General features: G+C 49.4%; 1 protein-coding gene across 1 annotated transcript; it reads left to right on the forward strand.

The window, feature by feature from the left end:
• Nucleotides 1–890: 890 nt before the first annotated feature.
• Nucleotides 891–12795, forward strand: cdc42ep4a (CDC42 effector protein (Rho GTPase binding) 4a). The gene is made up of 2 exons (XM_084678146.1): nucleotides 891–1190; nucleotides 11151–12795. Exon 2 carries the CDS (start codon nucleotides 11340–11342, stop codon nucleotides 12456–12458), a length of 1119 nt encoding a protein of 372 aa, XP_084534272.1. The 5' UTR covers nucleotides 891–1190; nucleotides 11151–11339; the 3' UTR covers nucleotides 12459–12795.
• The last annotated feature ends 5611 nt before the right edge of the window (nucleotides 12796–18406 follow it).

The raw sequence follows: 18406 nt of genomic DNA on the forward strand, positions 1-18406 counted from the left end.
TAGATATACAGTCAGTCAAGCTGTTAATTACATTACAGGGGTCCACTGAGAAAGTTTATGTATGTTCCTCTTTCTCTGAGGGAGAGGGGGGTACATAAAAGCTAAGTGCTTGTCATGAAGGAAGTTCATCACTGTCTAACAGAGAGATGTCTCCGAAGTCTTTATTGTAAGTAATCTGGAAAAGAGATATGAACGTCATGAGGTGCTTAATCATCTATCACTAAGAAGCCGTTAAACAGTTTTTAACGATTTAGAGTGAGGTACAGTATGCAGATGGAGCAGGACAGATTTTTGACCTGTGATAACGACTAAGCCATTGACACATTCCTTTCTCCCGAGCTCAAAGTCTCCCAGAGCCTGTAGGTGGTCTCCTTTACCTTAGAGGTCGGCTCAAGCCCACCTCCACCCTGGAGGTGTAAATGAGTGGTGGAGCTGTGGAGGTCAGCAGATCAATTTGGAATACACACTGTCAGACAAATGGCCACCTGTCAACAGATCCATCACAATTACTAGTTAATTAAAAGGTGAGACAGTAAAGGGATGGGTGAAAAGCCTTAGAAGTTGAAGGTTTTTTTGTGCCCCTAACTACTCCTTTAAAAATAGAAATACACGTTTTTGAAAGAGTACCTAGATTACATCAACTAGTCAGGGCCCTTTGTGTCAACCATGCTGTAGGAATATTTGTTGTTTGAGTCAGCGTTTCACATTTAGTGTGATGCTACACACATATTTCGACTTGACATAAGGTAATATATAGGGTGGTGTCATAGACAAAATAGAAATAGACATAGTGGCGATTACATCTAGCGTTCAGAGGCCAGTGAATGGGCGTGCTCTAACTCTGGAAACAGACTCTCAAGTAGGAAGGGGCCGAATTGGCTTATCACGCCTCAACAGTGAGCAGCGCTGCCAGAAGTACAGGGAGAACACAGAGGCTGATGGATGACTTCCCTGCACACATTTGACAGACTTGTCAGGCAGCGAAGATCATACAAAATAAAGTTTTGTGTGGTTCGGTAGTACCTTGGTCTGCCTGGTGCATCAGTGCGGCGGATCATCCGAGATCGTTCAACGCCGTTGTTTGATGCAAGCCTGCATTTACCCTCGCCCAAACAAGGGGGGAGACGCGTAATCTGAAAGAGCAGCTTGAACGACAATACCGGGGGGTTTATGGAAGAAAGAGATGCACGGTGAGTTCTTGCTCTCTTGCCTTAATGCACGAGACGTGTTGGCCAGAGAAATGATTTATATACTTGCAATATGTAGTCCAGTAATATTTCTGCGCTTAGTATTACATTGTGGCTCACTGACAGCGTGGTGAGACAGAAGACAAGACGCTTTGTGATCAGCGGCGAGGCTACTCATTGTTCCTGTGCCAATGCTCCACCCGGCATGATTTAGGCTGAGATAAATTGCAATAAAAGGTAATCTGCTGGCCCTTCTTTGGGCCACTGCAGTGCTGAACAAAGGCTTTCTACCATCTCAATAGTTTTTGGTTATGAATAGAAATCATAGGCCAAGACCAGAACATAGCAGTGCACGGGCTTTAGTGACGTGTATTCAGTTCAATTCACTTTATTTATGAACATGTCTATCCATACAATTCTGAAAAACTCACACTGTAACACTGCTACAAAGGCAAGAAAAGTGGTGATAATTACTATGTATTTATAACGTTTGCCATTTTTAAACAAGGTACTGAAACGACTTAAATTTATGATAGTGATTCCGATTTCCAAGGATACAGGATCATTCTCCAAATTCGTTTCGGTGTCCTATGCATGATTTAAGCATTAATGATTGTGTATTTGGGCTGTTAGGTTTTTCTATTGATGCAAGTTTTGGTTTCCAGGTCATGTAATAGATCATTAACCAAGTTATGAGATAACTGAAATCCCTAACTTTGGCAAGCGAATTGTTTCTCCATACATAGAAAATGTTCCCACTGTAGGCCTACGTTCTCTACACACACGCAAACATGCAAACACAACACTCGCCAATGTGACGAAGTGCTGTGGAGCGGTCTTCATGAGTAGCTTATCATTTTTCCAGCCCATTAGTAATGAATCATTACCCACGGGCTGACTTGGTTGATTTGACTTGGCAATTCCAGCCATGCCACTTGGCATGGCAGACATCTTGGCATGTGATAAGCTAATTGACAGGGTTGCCACCCAACTTGACTACAGGTTTGTGAGACTGCTGTTGGAAAGGCCATCAGGGGGGTACATGTCCTGGGCTGGTTGTTTGGTATTAAAGTCTGCCTGTCAACCTGTCTTTGTGCAGTACAGTGAGACTTGAGGTGTCATACTGTGCCCCATAGGTTTCCCTTGATGGATTTAACAAATACTGTGGATGAATAGCCTTTTGAAGGTTGTTTGTTTGTCTCTTTCAATCTTGTTAAATGGTGTCCATGTCTCTCTGGCACACACTCACCTTCATTTTTCTGTCTTTCTCACTCTCTCTCGCTCTCTCTTTTGCAGAGTGCTTGCTATTTCCTGTAAGGGCATTTGTTTTGGGACTGAAGGTGAAAGTTATCCCTCTTTTCAGTGTTGTCGTACAGTGCGCCAAGTGCTTTATTACTGTGCTGCACCGTGAAGACAGCAGTCACTGGCCCGTATCCCAGCCTAACTCGCTCAGAAGTCATTTTGGTGTCGCAGAGGATGCATGCTTAAAACATAATTGATTGACCGGGGTGATTTTTACATATTTCAAATATCACATTGGTTGATGTATTGCATCTGGGTGTGGAGGTGGCCTGGGCCATGTCAGTTTGTGTCCTTGTTTTAGGGAAATGTACACCCCTCCCCCCAGGAAATTCCAATACTGTAACTTTTTTTTCTTCTTCTTTGGTATGTGTGGATAGTGACAGTGAGCTAAATGAAAATTACAGAGAAAGCATTTGTAAAAGGATGTTAGTATCACTTTAAACCTCTGGCTTTGAAGTAAATATGGACCATAGTGATACCGTTACCCTACAGTAAGAACTAGGGTTCAAAATGGCATTTATGAATTACTGGTGGATAAACAAAACATGATTCAACTTTTCATAAATTGGGCCCTGTTCTGGCTGGCTGACCTGTCCAACCTTTGATCCACAGTTCATCAGTTTACCGCTGAAAGTTTTATATAACCCTGTCCCTGTAGTCCCAACATTGAATTCCAAGAGTGTCTCGTATGTCAGTTTGTGAATACTGTGTTTGTTCCTGTCCCTCTTGTTGGCTGATGTTTTCTAGTCTTGCCCAACAATATGCATTGTGTGTTTGTGTGCTGTGGCTTTGTAACATAAGCCACTGAGTATGTTTGTTCACCCTCCTCTCCCCTCCCCCCTGCTCCCCCCTCACTTGTTGTCAATGTTCCGATGGAGCTGATACCAGGCTGGTGCTGGACAGTGGGGAAAAAAAAGCATCAGCCCTGAGTGAAACCTGACCTGGGACTCGTTTTAGCTTGGTGCTGTTGGACCCAGGGCAGTAACACTCCACACCAGAGTTATACAGTACTGTACTCAGGGAGGACTAAAAACCTGCTGACAGTTGATGAGATCCTGAAGTTGCTCACAGTAGACTCTTGGGTGTAAGTACCTGGATGACGAGTGTGGATCCCAGTCTGTCTCAGTGCCTCTCTCCAGCCTCATGGCTCTACGTTGACAGCGCCCCTCGTCTGCTCACGGTATAATAATTACAGCACTGTAGCACTTAAAAGCACATGTCTGTGGATGCCATCATTTACACATTCCTTCCACTTAGGAAAGGGGGGCGGGGGTGGGGGGTGGCAGGGGGGCAGGGGAGAGCGGGAAGGAGGACTGGGCAATTCCATCAAAGCTTGTTTAGCACCTCTCATTCCTCTGCTAGGAGGAGACACCTGGATACACAGGCCCCTCCCTCCCTTTCTCTCCCTCCCTTTCTCCACCTCCCTTCCACTCCCTCCCTTTCTCTCCCTCCCTTTCTCCACCTCCCTTCCACTCCCTCCCTTTCTCTCCCTCCCTTTCTCCACCTCCCTTCTACTCCCTCCCTTTCTCTCCCTCCCTTCCACTCCCTCCCTTTCTCTCCCTCCCTTTCTCTCCCTCCCTTTCTCTCCCTCCCTTTCTCTCTCTCCCTCCCTTCCACTCCCTTTTCCCTCCTTGTCTCTTTGCTCAGTGGTGACAGGGCCACCTGGCCATCTTGTTATCTGTGGATCCTTTATCCGCACGATAAGTGACTGAGAGAGAGAGAGGGGCGCTATTGGAAGGGGTGCTATTGGAATTAGGATAACAAAGATGGACTATCCAGTGGATCAAACCGTTTTTGATAGCACATGACCTGATCACGACCTGACCTCTGTCAATGGTTGTCCAATCCTGTTTAGGCCATCTGCAACAGCTCTGTAGTGCGCTACATTTTTGTCATCCCACAGCTGGATGAGGGTTTGTGTGTTTGTTTGGTAAGGCGGTCAGTAGTACAGTGTGGATGGTGATGTTTATATGAGTATCAGGAAGGGCAGGCTGAGTTGATTTCCGGAGAGATGGGAGGGTTGAGTTGTTCATACTCCATACCCTTCCTGTCGACTCAGGCCCCAACACACCCCTACATGTTTTTTCCACTACACACTCACTTGTGAGTGTAGTCACTTGCGTGTGTCGGCAGTAATTGCCATGTTGACTTTACTGATGTCAGGCACTTATCATTTGGGTGATCGGGCACATTTTGCAGAGCTGTGCACACAGCTGGAGATCTTCAGGTATAGGAACAATTAGTGAATATGGTCAACTGGAACCAGCCCTCACTGACGGCGGCCTTGAGGAAGAAGGTTTCACAGAGACTCATGTTTTAAAAACCACAGGAAGCCTTTCGGGCATGTCCTCAACTTGTGTCTGCCGGTTTTCCGTCCCTGGTCCCTGGTTTTTTCTCTGGGTGTGTTGAAGGCCTCTAAATGCCAGGGTGGTGCCCCCTAAGGGCCTCTTTTGTTTACATGTGGATGTCATGCACAGTGGCCAGCTGAATATCTAGGGAAGTGTGAGAGGGATGGGTATAGAGGAGGCTACAATAGAGGCTAGGGCTGACCCATTGATAGTTGTCTCATCTCAGTGTCATGTTATAGTCTTTATTGGAAGAACTTAGCAGACACCTTTTTCAAAAGTTTAGAGGAAAGGATTTGAACCAGGGCTATCTTTATCCAAGGCCGAAATGTTCTACCACTGAGGCATAGTCGCTTATCTGTACTGTAAGTCCAATAGGCTCTGGAAAATCATTTAAACACCAGGCTATTCTTTTTGAAAAGATGACAATTAATACGTAACAGTTCTTATCTCCGTGAAAGGTCATTTTCTTTTTCAAGCCACATAAAACAATTTCTACCATTTATTTTTTATCTTAATTGGTATTTTGTCTTGGATATTACATAGATAACGTTCTGAGGTGGACTCTATCATGAACAATACTTGTTTTTACTTGTGCCTGAAGCAAAATCCATAGCAGTGATAACTGCCTTTATACCTAGCCTATGGGGGTTATATTCAGCAACTGTTATGGTTGTAGTCCCACCGACACCTAACCTAGTGTGTGTGTCAGAAAGGTATGCAGTAAAAGTAACGTAAAAGAGTCATCATTTAGGCCGACAGGTACACATAGGTGACTTGCTCCAGGCCTGTTCTCTCTGCAAAGATGTCTCTCATTGGTTGTCGGTGGCTTTTGAAGTACTGATAGGTGATCTCCTCACCCCTCCTCCTTTTGACCCGAACTCCCTATGATTGCTTTCCCCCCTTGCTCGAGGCCTTTCGGTGGAGAACCCTTTTTTTTATGATCTGCTTTGAAACGGCGCAGGTCTTGAGATGAGTGTCGTGATAGGTCCATACACAATAGCTGGCGCTACCTTGTAGTGAACGACGGGAATCAGAGCAGAAGAAAAGGCTCATCGTTTGGTGTCCTCGGATAGATGGATACATCTTTTTTCTCTCTGGGAGCCTGAGGATATCTGCTTCAATGGCTGTGGTTTGAGATACCGAAGAACAATATGACTTATTGGGTGTTAGCCCTCTGTAAACAGTATCAAAATATAGATTAGATGTAGATATTCCTGGTTCTCTGCGCACACAACAAAAACACAAGATTCGGGGGGAAAATGACATGTCCTATGTGCTTCCCCCGTCAAAGCGACTTAACTGTCATGTCGGTGATATGTACGTAGGGACCATTCTGTTGGTTTGAGTGAAGAGGAGTGCTTCTCATGTAGGCTTTGATCCCGACAGGACCAGAGTGGTCTCTACTGGTTGAGTCTGGGAGGTACGACACGAGCCCGCCTGGTGACCTCACACACGGCACAAGGCGGGGAGCTCTGTGAAAGCCACAGTCTCGTTGAAAGCACAGGGGCTTTCACCCGTTACTCGGGCTTAACACTCTCTAACTCACACACACACACACCCACGCGCACACCCCATTGTTGTGTGAAGGTTGAATGGAATAGGTTATTTCAAGTATTTCAAGAAGCGTGTGTGTGAGAAGAGTGTATTTGTTGTTGGACTTGGAGCCAATGCCCTCAGTCACCCTCAGACAGCTTCTTATCTGTCTCAGGGAGTCTCTTTTGTAGAACTGGATGCACACACACATGCAAAATACACACAGTATATCATTCTCCATCTGGCCTCGCCCAATGGTTGGTTGATGTCTGTGTGATGGATAGATAATTCGATTTCCCCCTTGCCTTTCCTTGGCCTGCTCTCTCTTAGTAAGGGAATCGGCTGTGGTGAGTGAGTCGTTCGGCAGATCGACGTCCAGCACAGTCCATATGTCCGCTCCGAAGATGGCCCGAGTCACGTGGAGAACCATTTGCTTGTTGGCTGTTGAAACCGAGTCTTTCGCTGCCAGGCAGTTCTAGAAGGGTTGTAATGTTCAGATTTATTACTCGTCTAGTTTATCCGGTCAAGTGGCAGTCAGGGAACTGGGGTCGCACTTTTGATTGGTGGTCCTACTGCTTCTGTCACACATCAAAGAGCCCAGTGTCATCACTCAGCAGTTCCGGGTCTTTTTAGATGGTCGTTTAGGGCCGCATGTGGTCCTCCTCCCCTCTGCGGCCCTCAGGTCATTCTGTCCTCCATCCAGGTCACTGGCTGTTTGTGGGCCAGACGGGGAGAGGGTGCAGGAGGGTGGTGAACACACGGAAGGAATTGATTATTGCGTAGCAACGGCAATATCCAATCAGTGTAATGGGCCGCATTCGGGTTTGTGAATGGTGTGCGTGTTTGTGTGAGTGGATTGTTTGTGTTCATTCGAGTATGGCATGCCGAGTGCGAGTACAACGACAGGAAGTAAGAGAGGATGTTGGTCTTGAATCACAGAAGATTGCCCCGGGGGGTCAATATTCCATCTCTGGCTGAACCGGTTTGATTGCCATGTTTGAAAAATGCCAGTCCATTTCCAATGATTGCTATTACTCTGAGGGGACTTCCAAACATTATGCACGCTGTTAATTATGGATTGAAGGGTAAATGGGAGGGTGTACAAAGCTCAGTGGGTTAGTGATCTGCAGATCAAGAGCTCACAGACTCGCAGGTTCAAATATCCCCCAAACTGTATGCCTCATTGCATTAAAGCGACTGCTAGATGAATGCATAACATTACATATTTAACATAACTGGGGCTTACAGTTCCCATAGCTAGCATTATAGCTCCTCTGAGACTGACAGAGGATCCAGAGGCACTACATAGAGCTGCAGTATGACTCTCTGAACAAATACAGGCCCGTAACCACTGTTGGACATCTGCGGAAAGTCCGTTTTACTTGTGTGGACGTTGATTTATTCCCTTGGAAACTCCACTAACTGCTTTGAGAAGGCCTAGTTACAGCAGCCACGAGAAGCCATTAGTCCAGAGCCTAAGCCCAAGACTTTCCTTTGGATTTGCCTCTGAGGGTTTGGGCGTGTATTTCTTCCCATAAAGTTTGGTCATAACCATATAGTATTTAGTCAGGTTTAGGGTCCTCCTCAGGCTTATATTGATCAGCAATGTGAGCTATAAGTAGAGCTAACATTACGTTCCCAGGACAGACATTTATATGAGAGCAGCCCCTGGAATGTCACCCCCCAACCAGATGTCTGAAGATGAGAGTAGCATTTTCTTTTAGCATTTTTGGAACCGTTCCCAGTTGTGTGTGTGTGTGTGTGTGTGTTGGGAAATGTAAGTGGTGAAATGTGCCTGCCTGCCCTGCAAGGCTGGGCTCTCTCACGGCTGTCCTCCTTGGGCTCTACACTGAGGGGTGAAGGTTGGTGCAGTGTGTGTGCCGGGCTGTCAGAGGGGTGCTGTGTTCGCTCTGAATCGGCTACTTCTCTTTCTCTCTTGCTCTGGTTTTCCTCCTCCAACTCTCAGTTGGACTACACTGGTGTCGGTCCTCTCCTCCCCCCCCCCCCCCCCACCTCCTCTTCTTCTCTCCATTTGTGTGTCGGCTGACAAAGATGTTGTGAGAGCCTGTTTGTGAAGTCAATCCCCCCCCCCCCCCCCCCCACGTTGACCCCACCATTCCCACGGTCACTGCCTTCTCAGGCCCTCTACTGCTTACACACACACACAGACACACACAGACACACACACACACACACAGCGCTATTAATATGCTCGATCCGAGTCACATCTAATCAAGCTGTTGGAGGCTTGTGCTGCAGCGAGTCTGGTGTGTCCTCCAGGTTGGAGTGAAGCAGGAAGTGATGCAGTGATGACCACGCCGGGCCTGAGATCTGGCACGGCGGAGCTGTGGTGTCAGGAGTCTGTGCCCGGGCCCCGAGGGGGCGGGGGGAGGGGGCGGAGCAGGGGGGAGGGGGAGGTGGAGGAGGGGGGGGGGACTCTCCATTGGAGGTCTCCCCGTCTCGCGTGGTTGTTTTCTCTCTCCATTTCTGCCACCCAGAAGCTCTGTCACATAAACACGACTGGCTCCTCGTATGGCATTCTTTGAATTATTTGTGCTCCCGCCCCCCCCTCCCCCCGTGCGCGCAAAAAAACAACATGTTAGCAAATGCAGCTGTTTCCAAAGCCAAACAAATGTATGTGAAATGTGACCTTGTTTGGTCCATGAGCGGGGTCATGGAAACTGACTTTTTTTCCCTCCCTGTGTTGCCTCAGTGGTTTGAGTCAGAAGGATGTGTTTACCCTTCCTTAGACACTCTACTGTAGTGTAAAGGACACAAAAGATGAATGAGACTCAGGTACGCGGTCAGACTAAAGGTGGTAGCATCGTGCTGCCCGTCGTGGAGGAAAGCAGGGCAAGTGTTGCTTCGGGGAGGCTGTCGCGAAGCCGGACGCGTTTTCTGCAGCTCGGAGACAGGAAACGCCTGCAAGGGGGGGGTTTCCATGGAGACCAAATCAGGTGAGGGCATTAACAGGAAGTAGAGTCTCAGCTGGCAGAAAGAGAGGGGTGGAGACAGAGGAGGAGGTCGAGCCGATGGCTGCCAAAAAACGCTTACCGTAGCCAAATCTGCCCTCTGGCCCTCCCCAAAACTCAGCCATCATAAATATGTTATGAGAGCAGAGAGGAGAGGATGTCTGGAAGGAGGAATAAGGGGCTGGATAGCTCTGACATGCTGATTTGAGTAAACAAAGGAGGAATGCTCCGGAGATAAAGATGTGCCATTAGAGAGTAAAGGGATTTGCAGTAAAGAGGTCGAGGTAAGCAGCTATCTTTGAATGCATTATACATTTTAATCAAATGAAAAGCATAATAGTGTAATAAAGATAAACATCAGTTGAATTTTTCGTTCCACAGGGATTATCTCTAAGAACGCAATTATCTGGAATTAAAATGTTCATTATGTAGGGTCTGTGTGAGCGTGTGTGAGTGTGTGTGTGTGTGTGTGTGTACATCACGTGTAATGCAGTTTGGATGACTGTGGTGTAGGAGATGGTCAAGTCTTCAGGGTAGCACCAGTGGTGGCCCACGGTAGCTTGGCTCCAGCCCTGGTACAGATCACTGGTTAGACAGCAGCTCTGCACTACTTACCACAGGGGCGTTCAGCATCACAGTAATGTCTTCTGTCAGCTGCCTAGGAGAATCTCGATGTAACTCTCCCATCTCTGTGTTTCTGCGTCTCGTTCCCCACCTACTTCTCTCTGTCCGGCTCTCGGATACGCGTCTTGTTTTCTCGGTGTCCCTCGGTGTGACCCGTTCTGTTGAAGATGACGGATGTTCTGTCCTGTCTCTCTCCTACGCGGCCTCATTTGTCTTAGTCCAGGGACCCAGCTGTGTCTGACCACAGCACAGCGTGGCCTGGATAGCGCTATCCCCCTTCTGGACAAGGCTGTTTTCTCTTCAAGTTACGTAAGAAGGCCTCCGTGTTGAGTGTACGACTGTTGCTGTTGTTGCGTGTCAAGACGTTTTGAAGTTTGTTTTTTGGGGGGAGGGGGGGGGATTCTTCCCCCGCTTATGCCCCGCTCAGCTTTCTTCCGCTTATGTTTCAGTATTAGTAGGTCATTGGCTGCACCGGGCTGTTTCCTCTGCAGCACGTCGGGTTGGTCTGTGGTTTGGTGGTGGGGACCTCCACAGAACGGCGTGTCTAATCTCTCTCGGTTCACATGGTCATTTTCAAGGAAGCTCCAAACCCCCGTTTCGCTTTTCAGAGCCACGCTGTATATCATCGCAGCGGTTGCTCCGGCTCAAAGGCTCAGGGAACCTGTAATTAGCGGAACACTTAAAATTCTTAGATAGGATTTTTACGGGCCTAATTGCTGTAAACATGTTTGATGGTTGCGAGCATTCTTGACAGAGCCCCAGTGTAAAGGGTTAGACTGCAGACGAGAGGAGCCATGGCAGATAAACCTTCCCCCAGGATACTGTTCCTCTCTGCTGTCATATCTCAGTATTGACCGATGTCTCTTGGTCTTGTTTGTCTGAAGCTGAGGGGTACAGAGTCCTCTATCACCTTTGGATATCAGGCGGACTGCACCACTGCTCTCTGAGAGGGGGGGGGGGGTTTGTTCGCTTAAAGTAAGGGGTCGGTAGCTGTCCATGAGGATTATCTGGTCTGATTAAGCATGGCCTCACCCCCCTCTTCATGTCGAGTTAACTGGATGACTCGGCAGCAAGCTGTTTACCGTGTGGACGGAGGATTGGACTGCCTGGGGCGTGTGCTGAGGCAAGAGTCTGCAATGTCTCTTATGCTTCCTCATGTTGTCTTTCTTTTCCCTCCTTTTCAGATCCTGACACATGTGACTGGGACTAAAACACACTCGGGTTATCATTTCTGGAAGCAGCCATCGACGTGACGAGGGACAGCTCGGAGTGGCGACTCAGCGAATTGACCGAAACTTGACGCGAGTTTCCTCACCGGCCCGCAAGACCCCTCGCCCCAGTGTGTGTGAGGAGAGCGACCCCGAGCAGCCACCATGCCCATCCTGAAGCAGCTCGTGTCGGGCTCGTCGCAGACCAAGCGCCGCTCGCGTATGGACCTGACCCGGGAGATGATCAGCGCCCCGCTGGGCGACTTCCGCCACACCATGCACGTGGGCCGCAGCGGCGACGCCTTCGGAGACACCTCCTTCCTCAGCACCCGCTCCGGGGAGCCCCCCCGCGAGGCGCAGGCCTACCCCCACTCGCCCCGCCCGGGCCTGCTGTCCCGCACCTTCCGGAGCAGCAAGCGCTCCCAATCCGTCACCAGGGTGGACCAGCACGACGGCACGCTAGCGCCCTCCGGTGGCTCGCCCACCTACGTCAAAAACGCCATGTCCCTGCCCTTCCTCAACGACGAGGACGGCGACCGAGTGGAGGGCGTCAGGGTCCCCCAGAGCCTGTCCTCCAGCCCGCTGAAGCAGCCGAACGACCCGGACGGACGGCCCTCCAACGGGGCGGCCGGCGCCCGCTCCCTGGAGCTGGACGAGAGGAGCTTCGGGGAGCTGACGGACCTGCCCGGCTTCATGCAGCCCTACGGAGGGGGCATGAAGAAGGCCGAGTCGGTCATGTCCTTCCACATCGACCTGGGGCCCTCCATGCTGGGCGACATCCTGGGGGTGATGGAGAAGGAGGACGACGACCTGGGCTACGAGGAGGGCGGGAACAGCGAGGGCCGCGCCTCGCCGCCCCTCGCCGCCCACGGCGACGGGGAAGACGGGACGGAGGTCGGAGGAGAGGTGGAGGAGGAGGAGGAGGAGGAGAAGGAAGAGGTGGAGGATAAAGGAGAGGAACGGGAGGGAGTGGAGGAGAAGGAGGAGGGGGTAGAGGTCGAGTCGCAGCAGTCCTCGGAGCGCCCCCCCAGCTCAGTGGATCTGGAGCAGGAAAACGGGGGTCCCTACACCCCAGAGTACACGCCGGAACTCCAGCCCAAACACCTTCTCCACCTGGACAGCTGCTCCGTATCCAGCTCTGGATCTGCCGCCGCCGCGGACGACAAGCCGGCCGGCCAGGCCCGGGGAGGGGACACGGATAGCGCCACCTTCAGCGTCCCCCCGGAGGAAGAGAGCAACTTCTCCTCCTTCATGGAGGACGAGGATGACGAGATCCGCGTATGAGTTCCGTCCAAGCGCCTTCCCAGCCCAGGATCGCAATGTGCAGAGAGTCGAGAACTGGAGGACGAGAGGTGAGGCGTCCCCGCCCCTCTTGAGCGCACGGACGTGTCCGCCGGAATGAAACGGCTGCTTGTTTCCGTGGGAGTACGAGCGCGTTTGGACGGGGAGGGGGACGCAAAAGGTCTGGTGTTCCTGCGGAGAGAATCCACGGCACGGTTCTGTCTGGAGGGGCCGCACACCCCATCTGTCATCCTGCTCCCAGTCCTTCGATCTGCACACTGAGGGAGCTGACACGGGGGGACCACATGTTGTCAGTTTAATACGGAACATTCTGGAATGTTGGGACGAGCGGGAGGGGAAATCAAAGACTTGGGGTGGGGGGGTGGGGGGAGGCACTTTGTCCACTGTCACCGTATACCGTTTGTGTCACAAATGAATATTGCTTAACTCTCTTTTCCTTTGATGTCTTCTTCTCCTTCTTCTGTTATCTTTGCCAGCTGAGGGCACTGTTGGCGTGTTGGGAGTGCTCTGGCTTGAACAGAGCAGTATGTCCTGACGACGGTGTCACAATAAAGAGGCCTGTTTCTCCACTGGGTCCAGCTGGGCTGCCCATAGCATCCTTCACCACAGTCTCAACAAGTACCAGAACAGAGCCATGAATCACTGCCCCAAGCACCATCCATACCAGCCGACATTGTTTCATGACACAACGTTGGCCTGTGTTTGAACCACAGCTCAGCCCCAACCGTTTCCTGCCATAAAAAAGGGAGTCTGGAGGCAGTAGACATGTTTACCCAACGGAGGACTTAACTACTCTCTGTCTAATACTAGGTGTTGATCAGGATGGGTCTGGCTCTTAGCCGTAGCAGATAGACTGTGTTTAAGGCCGTAAACCTTTTGTGGGGGATGCGAGAAGCTCAAGAGCAGTGACTGTGCACGCACACCACACTCCGGAGGAGGATGTGTGACAGGGGGGCTCCAAAGTGTTCGTGTGTGCTCCACCTTCCTTTTTTTCTTTCACCTGCAGATCACTCCCTTTTTTTTTATCGCCCGATTCAGAAGAAACAGAAACGCATAGAGCTTTTTTTTCGATCCCGGGGCATTGTTTGTGCGCGACTTGGTTTGTCGTGGATATGTTTTGGTTGCACATCGGTTGTCTTGTCATGCAGACCCAGATGACACTCTCTGAGACTGTCTGACGCTAACCACATCCTTCCTCTCTCGTAGGCCTAACTGACAACTGGCTTTAAACATGCACTGTGGTGCAGCTGTGTCTAGTGTTTTAACCCCGTCGTTGCTAATTCTAAGTCTAGTAGTAGGCTATAGCTAGCTCTGTAACTTTTCACCCGTGAAAAATGAATGGCTACAAATGAGGCCACAGGTGTCCAGATCGCCGGGAAGCAGAAAAGAAGAAAAGGGTCACGTTTCAACGCGTTTTAGAAAAAGGGCTGCCTAAAAACAAGTATTGTGGCCGAATGATTTGCCCACATTTGCATTAAGAAGGATGTTAATTATGCGTGGCATTCATTTCCTTATCTGTTGTGATATCCGCCTCTGGGATATAGCAGTGAAAGGCAGCATTAGGACCGTATGCCTTGTCAGTTCACGTTCATGCACACGCTAATGCGCAGTAGCGGATAGGATGATTCCTAGTTGTCACGGAGACCGACAAATGTGCCAAATCCGTTTTTGAAATGAAGAATTGCTTTTGTCATGGAAGGCTGTCACGTCTGTCTGGCATATTTTTCTCATTTCATCATATTATTGATAAAGATGAGGCTCCCTCTGTCTCACATACTGCTTATGGCTGAAAGAAAATAGATAGTGCTATGCCTCAGAGAAAAGAACGAAAACACCGTTGAAAGGACTGTTCAAGGATAGATAGTTCGTAAATTCTCTTTCCAGGCAACACTTCAACACTAATAGACCTCTAGAACGTAGGGGATTGGAATATTTCAATTGTAATTGTTCAATTGTAGCCCTACATTGAAATACCCGCTGGTGGAAGGATGTCAAATTGTTTCATGGAAATTGAATTCCAGTTGCTATGTCCATTACGTGTATGTGATAAAGCTGTACCTTTTCCTTGCTCTCCTTCTTTATTTACTTTTGGAGTAAAAATTATGTATATTTCCACTCTCCTTACAACTGTTATATTTTTCAATAAAAGTAAGTTGGACATTTTCTAATTCCAGTGTGGAAACTGTAAGGATCTTCCCTTTCCTTCCTCATCCTATTTTCTCTCCCATGGTGCTTTGCTTTGACTTGTCATCCCCCTTATACCACAACGGAAGGAAGCAATCCCAGACTTCCTGGAAAGTCTCTTCACATCCATGCAGCGCACTCAGCGGCCCCAGAGAGCGTCGTGTGGGGAAGTGACAGTGCCTATCCGCACTGACGACCACCTCGGCAAATAGCATGCGCGCCATTCTTCGTCTGATTTGCATGAAGCTTTGTACCGAGTTTCTAAAATGCTGGGGTCATAAGGGTGTTCCATCCCCTGCAGCACTGCAGTATGGCCGCCCTGCCCAATTCAGCTAATTGAGCACTAGGAGCGTAGCACCGCGGTTTGTACTTTGATTGAGGTGCCCCTGACCCTGAACTGCCCCTCTGACACAGCTGTGTTCAGGCTCCCTCCCCTCCCCCCCCCCCCTCCAGTGTAATGGGGCTGCAGTGGAGTGAGGGATGGGGGAGGGGGTCGGAGACAAAAACCAGAACGGGGGGTCTCTTTGTCCTGCATGAGCGAGCGTGCGTGCGGGCGAAAACTGATGCGACTTGACGGCAGCTCGTTACGGGGCAGGTTTAGAGGCTGGCCGGCCTCAGGCAGCCCAGGGAAGGACCTCAGCCTCACTGAGGCTGGGGCTCCCCAGCTCCAGCCTCTGTGTAGACGGAGCTCGGAGGCTCGGAGACGAGGTGCCCTGGCGAGCATCCTGTACAGGGGTCACAGGTCAGCCCTGGTTACCCTCTCCCATGTTCACACTCCCTGGTGCCTGCTCTTGGCCTCATCCTGGATCTCCTCCCACTCTGCATGTTTAACCCTACACTGATCTCTACCGCAATGACAACACACTGCTCTCTGTCTTATTCTTGCCCCTTTGCAACTCCTTTAGTTCATGTGTAGCCCCACATCCCACCGGCACGCTATATCAGATTTATGCTGCCGAGACAAGGCTCAAAAAGGGAATTCAAAAATAATTGCCTTCATTGACCTGGTCCAAACCAGACTGTTTGCATGGATTGGCGTGGTCGATACAGAGTGGCTTTGCTTGCGTCCGAAAATAAGTTGTGTTTTGCTTTATCACTGTGACGTTTGTTTCAGCACTGTTCCACTGTGTGTTTTGAGCTCAAGAAGATACGTATGTCCATTTATTCTGGATTTGCTTTATCATGGGGATCAGTATGGTGCCTGTGATCCAGCACTTTGGTTCTACTGCCACCTAGTGGTCATAGGAACTCACGTCTGGAGAGGGGTGTGTCAGGGGGGAAACTGGTTAAAGAGATCCTTTTTTCAGGCACACAAGTTTTAACCTTTAACATATAATAAGTTTGGATTTATAAAGCTAACATTATAAACTTCACATCTGATGCTATCTATTCATTTTGACGCAGAATGCACTCGGCAAGAATTGTCTTCCCCAAAAAAACAGGACATTTCGGCTCCATGCGGCTGTTTCTCAATTTCCAATTTAGGGGTAGTGTCTCACATCTCTTACAATGCCTGTGGGGGAAAAATGTCTGCAGCTGTTATTGAAGTGATTCTGTCTTTTCACCAGTGGGGGGCTCTCTTTGCCTTAACGTTGACTTTGCCCAGAGCCCCTGCCTGAACACACTGTCTTTTCCGGCAAATTCCATGAGCAGACTTCCAATCCTTCCAGGAGGTAGACTTGCACGCAGAAATCTGGAAAGCATTAACCAACCTGCTGGTGGAGGGAAGCGGCTGGGGAGGGACTTGTGTGTGTGGAGGGGGGGGGGGGGGTTGGAGGGGTTGGGGGGGGGGGGTTGGAGGGGTGGGGGGTGGGGTTGGGGAGTGGGGGATGGGAGAGAACAGGAACAGAATGCATGATTGTTCATCAACTGCCTCTTTGCCTGGCTTTGCTCTCTTTCTTCTCCCACACACACACATTTCCCCCCCCCCCCGACTCCCAGGCTCTGCCCCCCCCACACACACACACACACGTGTACCACTCCCTCAGTCAGTCCAACATTTCCCCCATTTGTCTTTGCTGTGCTGTTTGTGAGTCCTGTTTTCTGGCTCGCAAACAAACAGCTATTTTCTGAAGTCGTAGACGAGTGGCAAGTGGGTGTCTTGCGCGTGCGTGTGTGGGTGGGTGGGTGTGTGTGGGTGTGGACTGTGTGGGTGTGTGTGGAGTCAGGCTGTTAGTTGGCACAGAATGGGAGCAGCGCCATGGATGAGATCCCAAATGTGTGTTTGAGGTTAGCCGAGAGCAAGAGGGTCTGGATGGCATCCAGACATCTTTTCCCATGGTCTGATATACATCTACCACCAAACATACACACAGTATCTGGGTGGGTACACTGTATGACATATAGTTGTGAGAAGGCTAAATCATTTAAACATGCTCTGCTTATGTGCTTCGTACTGTTTTAGGAATAATCATCAACAAGTAGCAATTATGAGAATGGTACTGAGAAAAGTTGAGATGTGATCGTAAATGAGATGCAGACAATCTTTGTGTCGTTAACATGTTGATTTGATCTGCGATTCGAACTTCTTCTTGGGGGCTTGGTTTTGGCCAAGTGTGGTGTTGCTTGAAGTATTTCCAGTGACTGTGTGATCTACTTGAATAGTCTGTTGTCATGTCATGTTAAATGTTTGCTGTTGTTTGTCCTGAAATTCCTGCTTTGCTCTCGCAAGAATATGGGATCCAGATATGTTTTTCTTGTGAATCATATGTCTGACAAAGTCCAAAGAAGTCAATAAAAAACAACAGCCAAGAAAAGGTAGCGTTCTATTTTTCCGGTGCATTCTCAGTGACCTCTAGGATTGAATATTGCATATTGAGGATGACGAATATCGGCGTAACAGGACTACAGAACCTAAACATTCCAATGGCTCATGCTGCTGACCTGCGACCTCTAACCCCTGGGTCTGCAGGGATGGTTGGCGACCACACGCGCAGCGGGGGAAGGTGGAGGATGGACTCTGCGCCTCTCAGTATCCTCAGCTTATAGGGCTGCAGACTCGGGGTTTAGATAAATCACTTCAGTCCTCTCAACAGAGGTTGGGATCTCTCCCTGGGATGGCTGCTGTTTGCGCAGGTCATTCTGGTTCTGAATATGACTTTCTCAGATGGAAACAGTCCTCCCAGGGAAACCTTGGTCCTCCTTCACTGTTTCCTCTCCAGTAGGTTGTGCAACACGCTGCCAGTTTCCTTTATAAATCTGGAGATTGGGTCATGGCTCTTTTGGGCTGGGCTCCGATCTACTGTCTTAAATCTCGCTTTTCCATGAGTTCAGCCAGCATGGAGGAATTAGCATTTAACTTTGCAGAGCTAATGGATGAAGTCAGTGATTCTTATGCTCATACATACTGACTTGAAGACATTGTCTCAATTGGTGGCCATTTGTACCTTGTCCTCCTGTCAAATTAAACTGTATAAATGCAATCATTGATTTAAAATACTCAGTCATATTCCCCCAGGTTTGTGAAAACGGTGATCCTTCGGATACTTTACACAAAGGCTCAAGAAGATACTCATCTAAGCCCACACCAAAATCTCCACAATGCTTATATTTTCCATATCTGCTACTTTCCATTCTCCCCCTCCTCATGAGTCCTGCGCAATGGCTGTTCTGACCCTGAGTCGCTCTAGTGAAGAGAAGAGCAGCTCCGACAGCCCCGCGGTCCCCCTGGAGACCAAGCCTGACCTGCACTGAGCCATGACCACATAGGCTGGGGCGCTAGCCCGAGCTCCACAGCCCCCACCCCT

This window comes from Hypomesus nipponensis, chromosome 17 (genome assembly GCF_054491055.1).
Source record: "Hypomesus nipponensis isolate SF chromosome 17, ASM5449105v1, whole genome shotgun sequence".
In the NCBI taxonomy this organism is placed as follows: Eukaryota; Metazoa; Chordata; class Actinopteri; order Osmeriformes; family Osmeridae; genus Hypomesus; species Hypomesus nipponensis.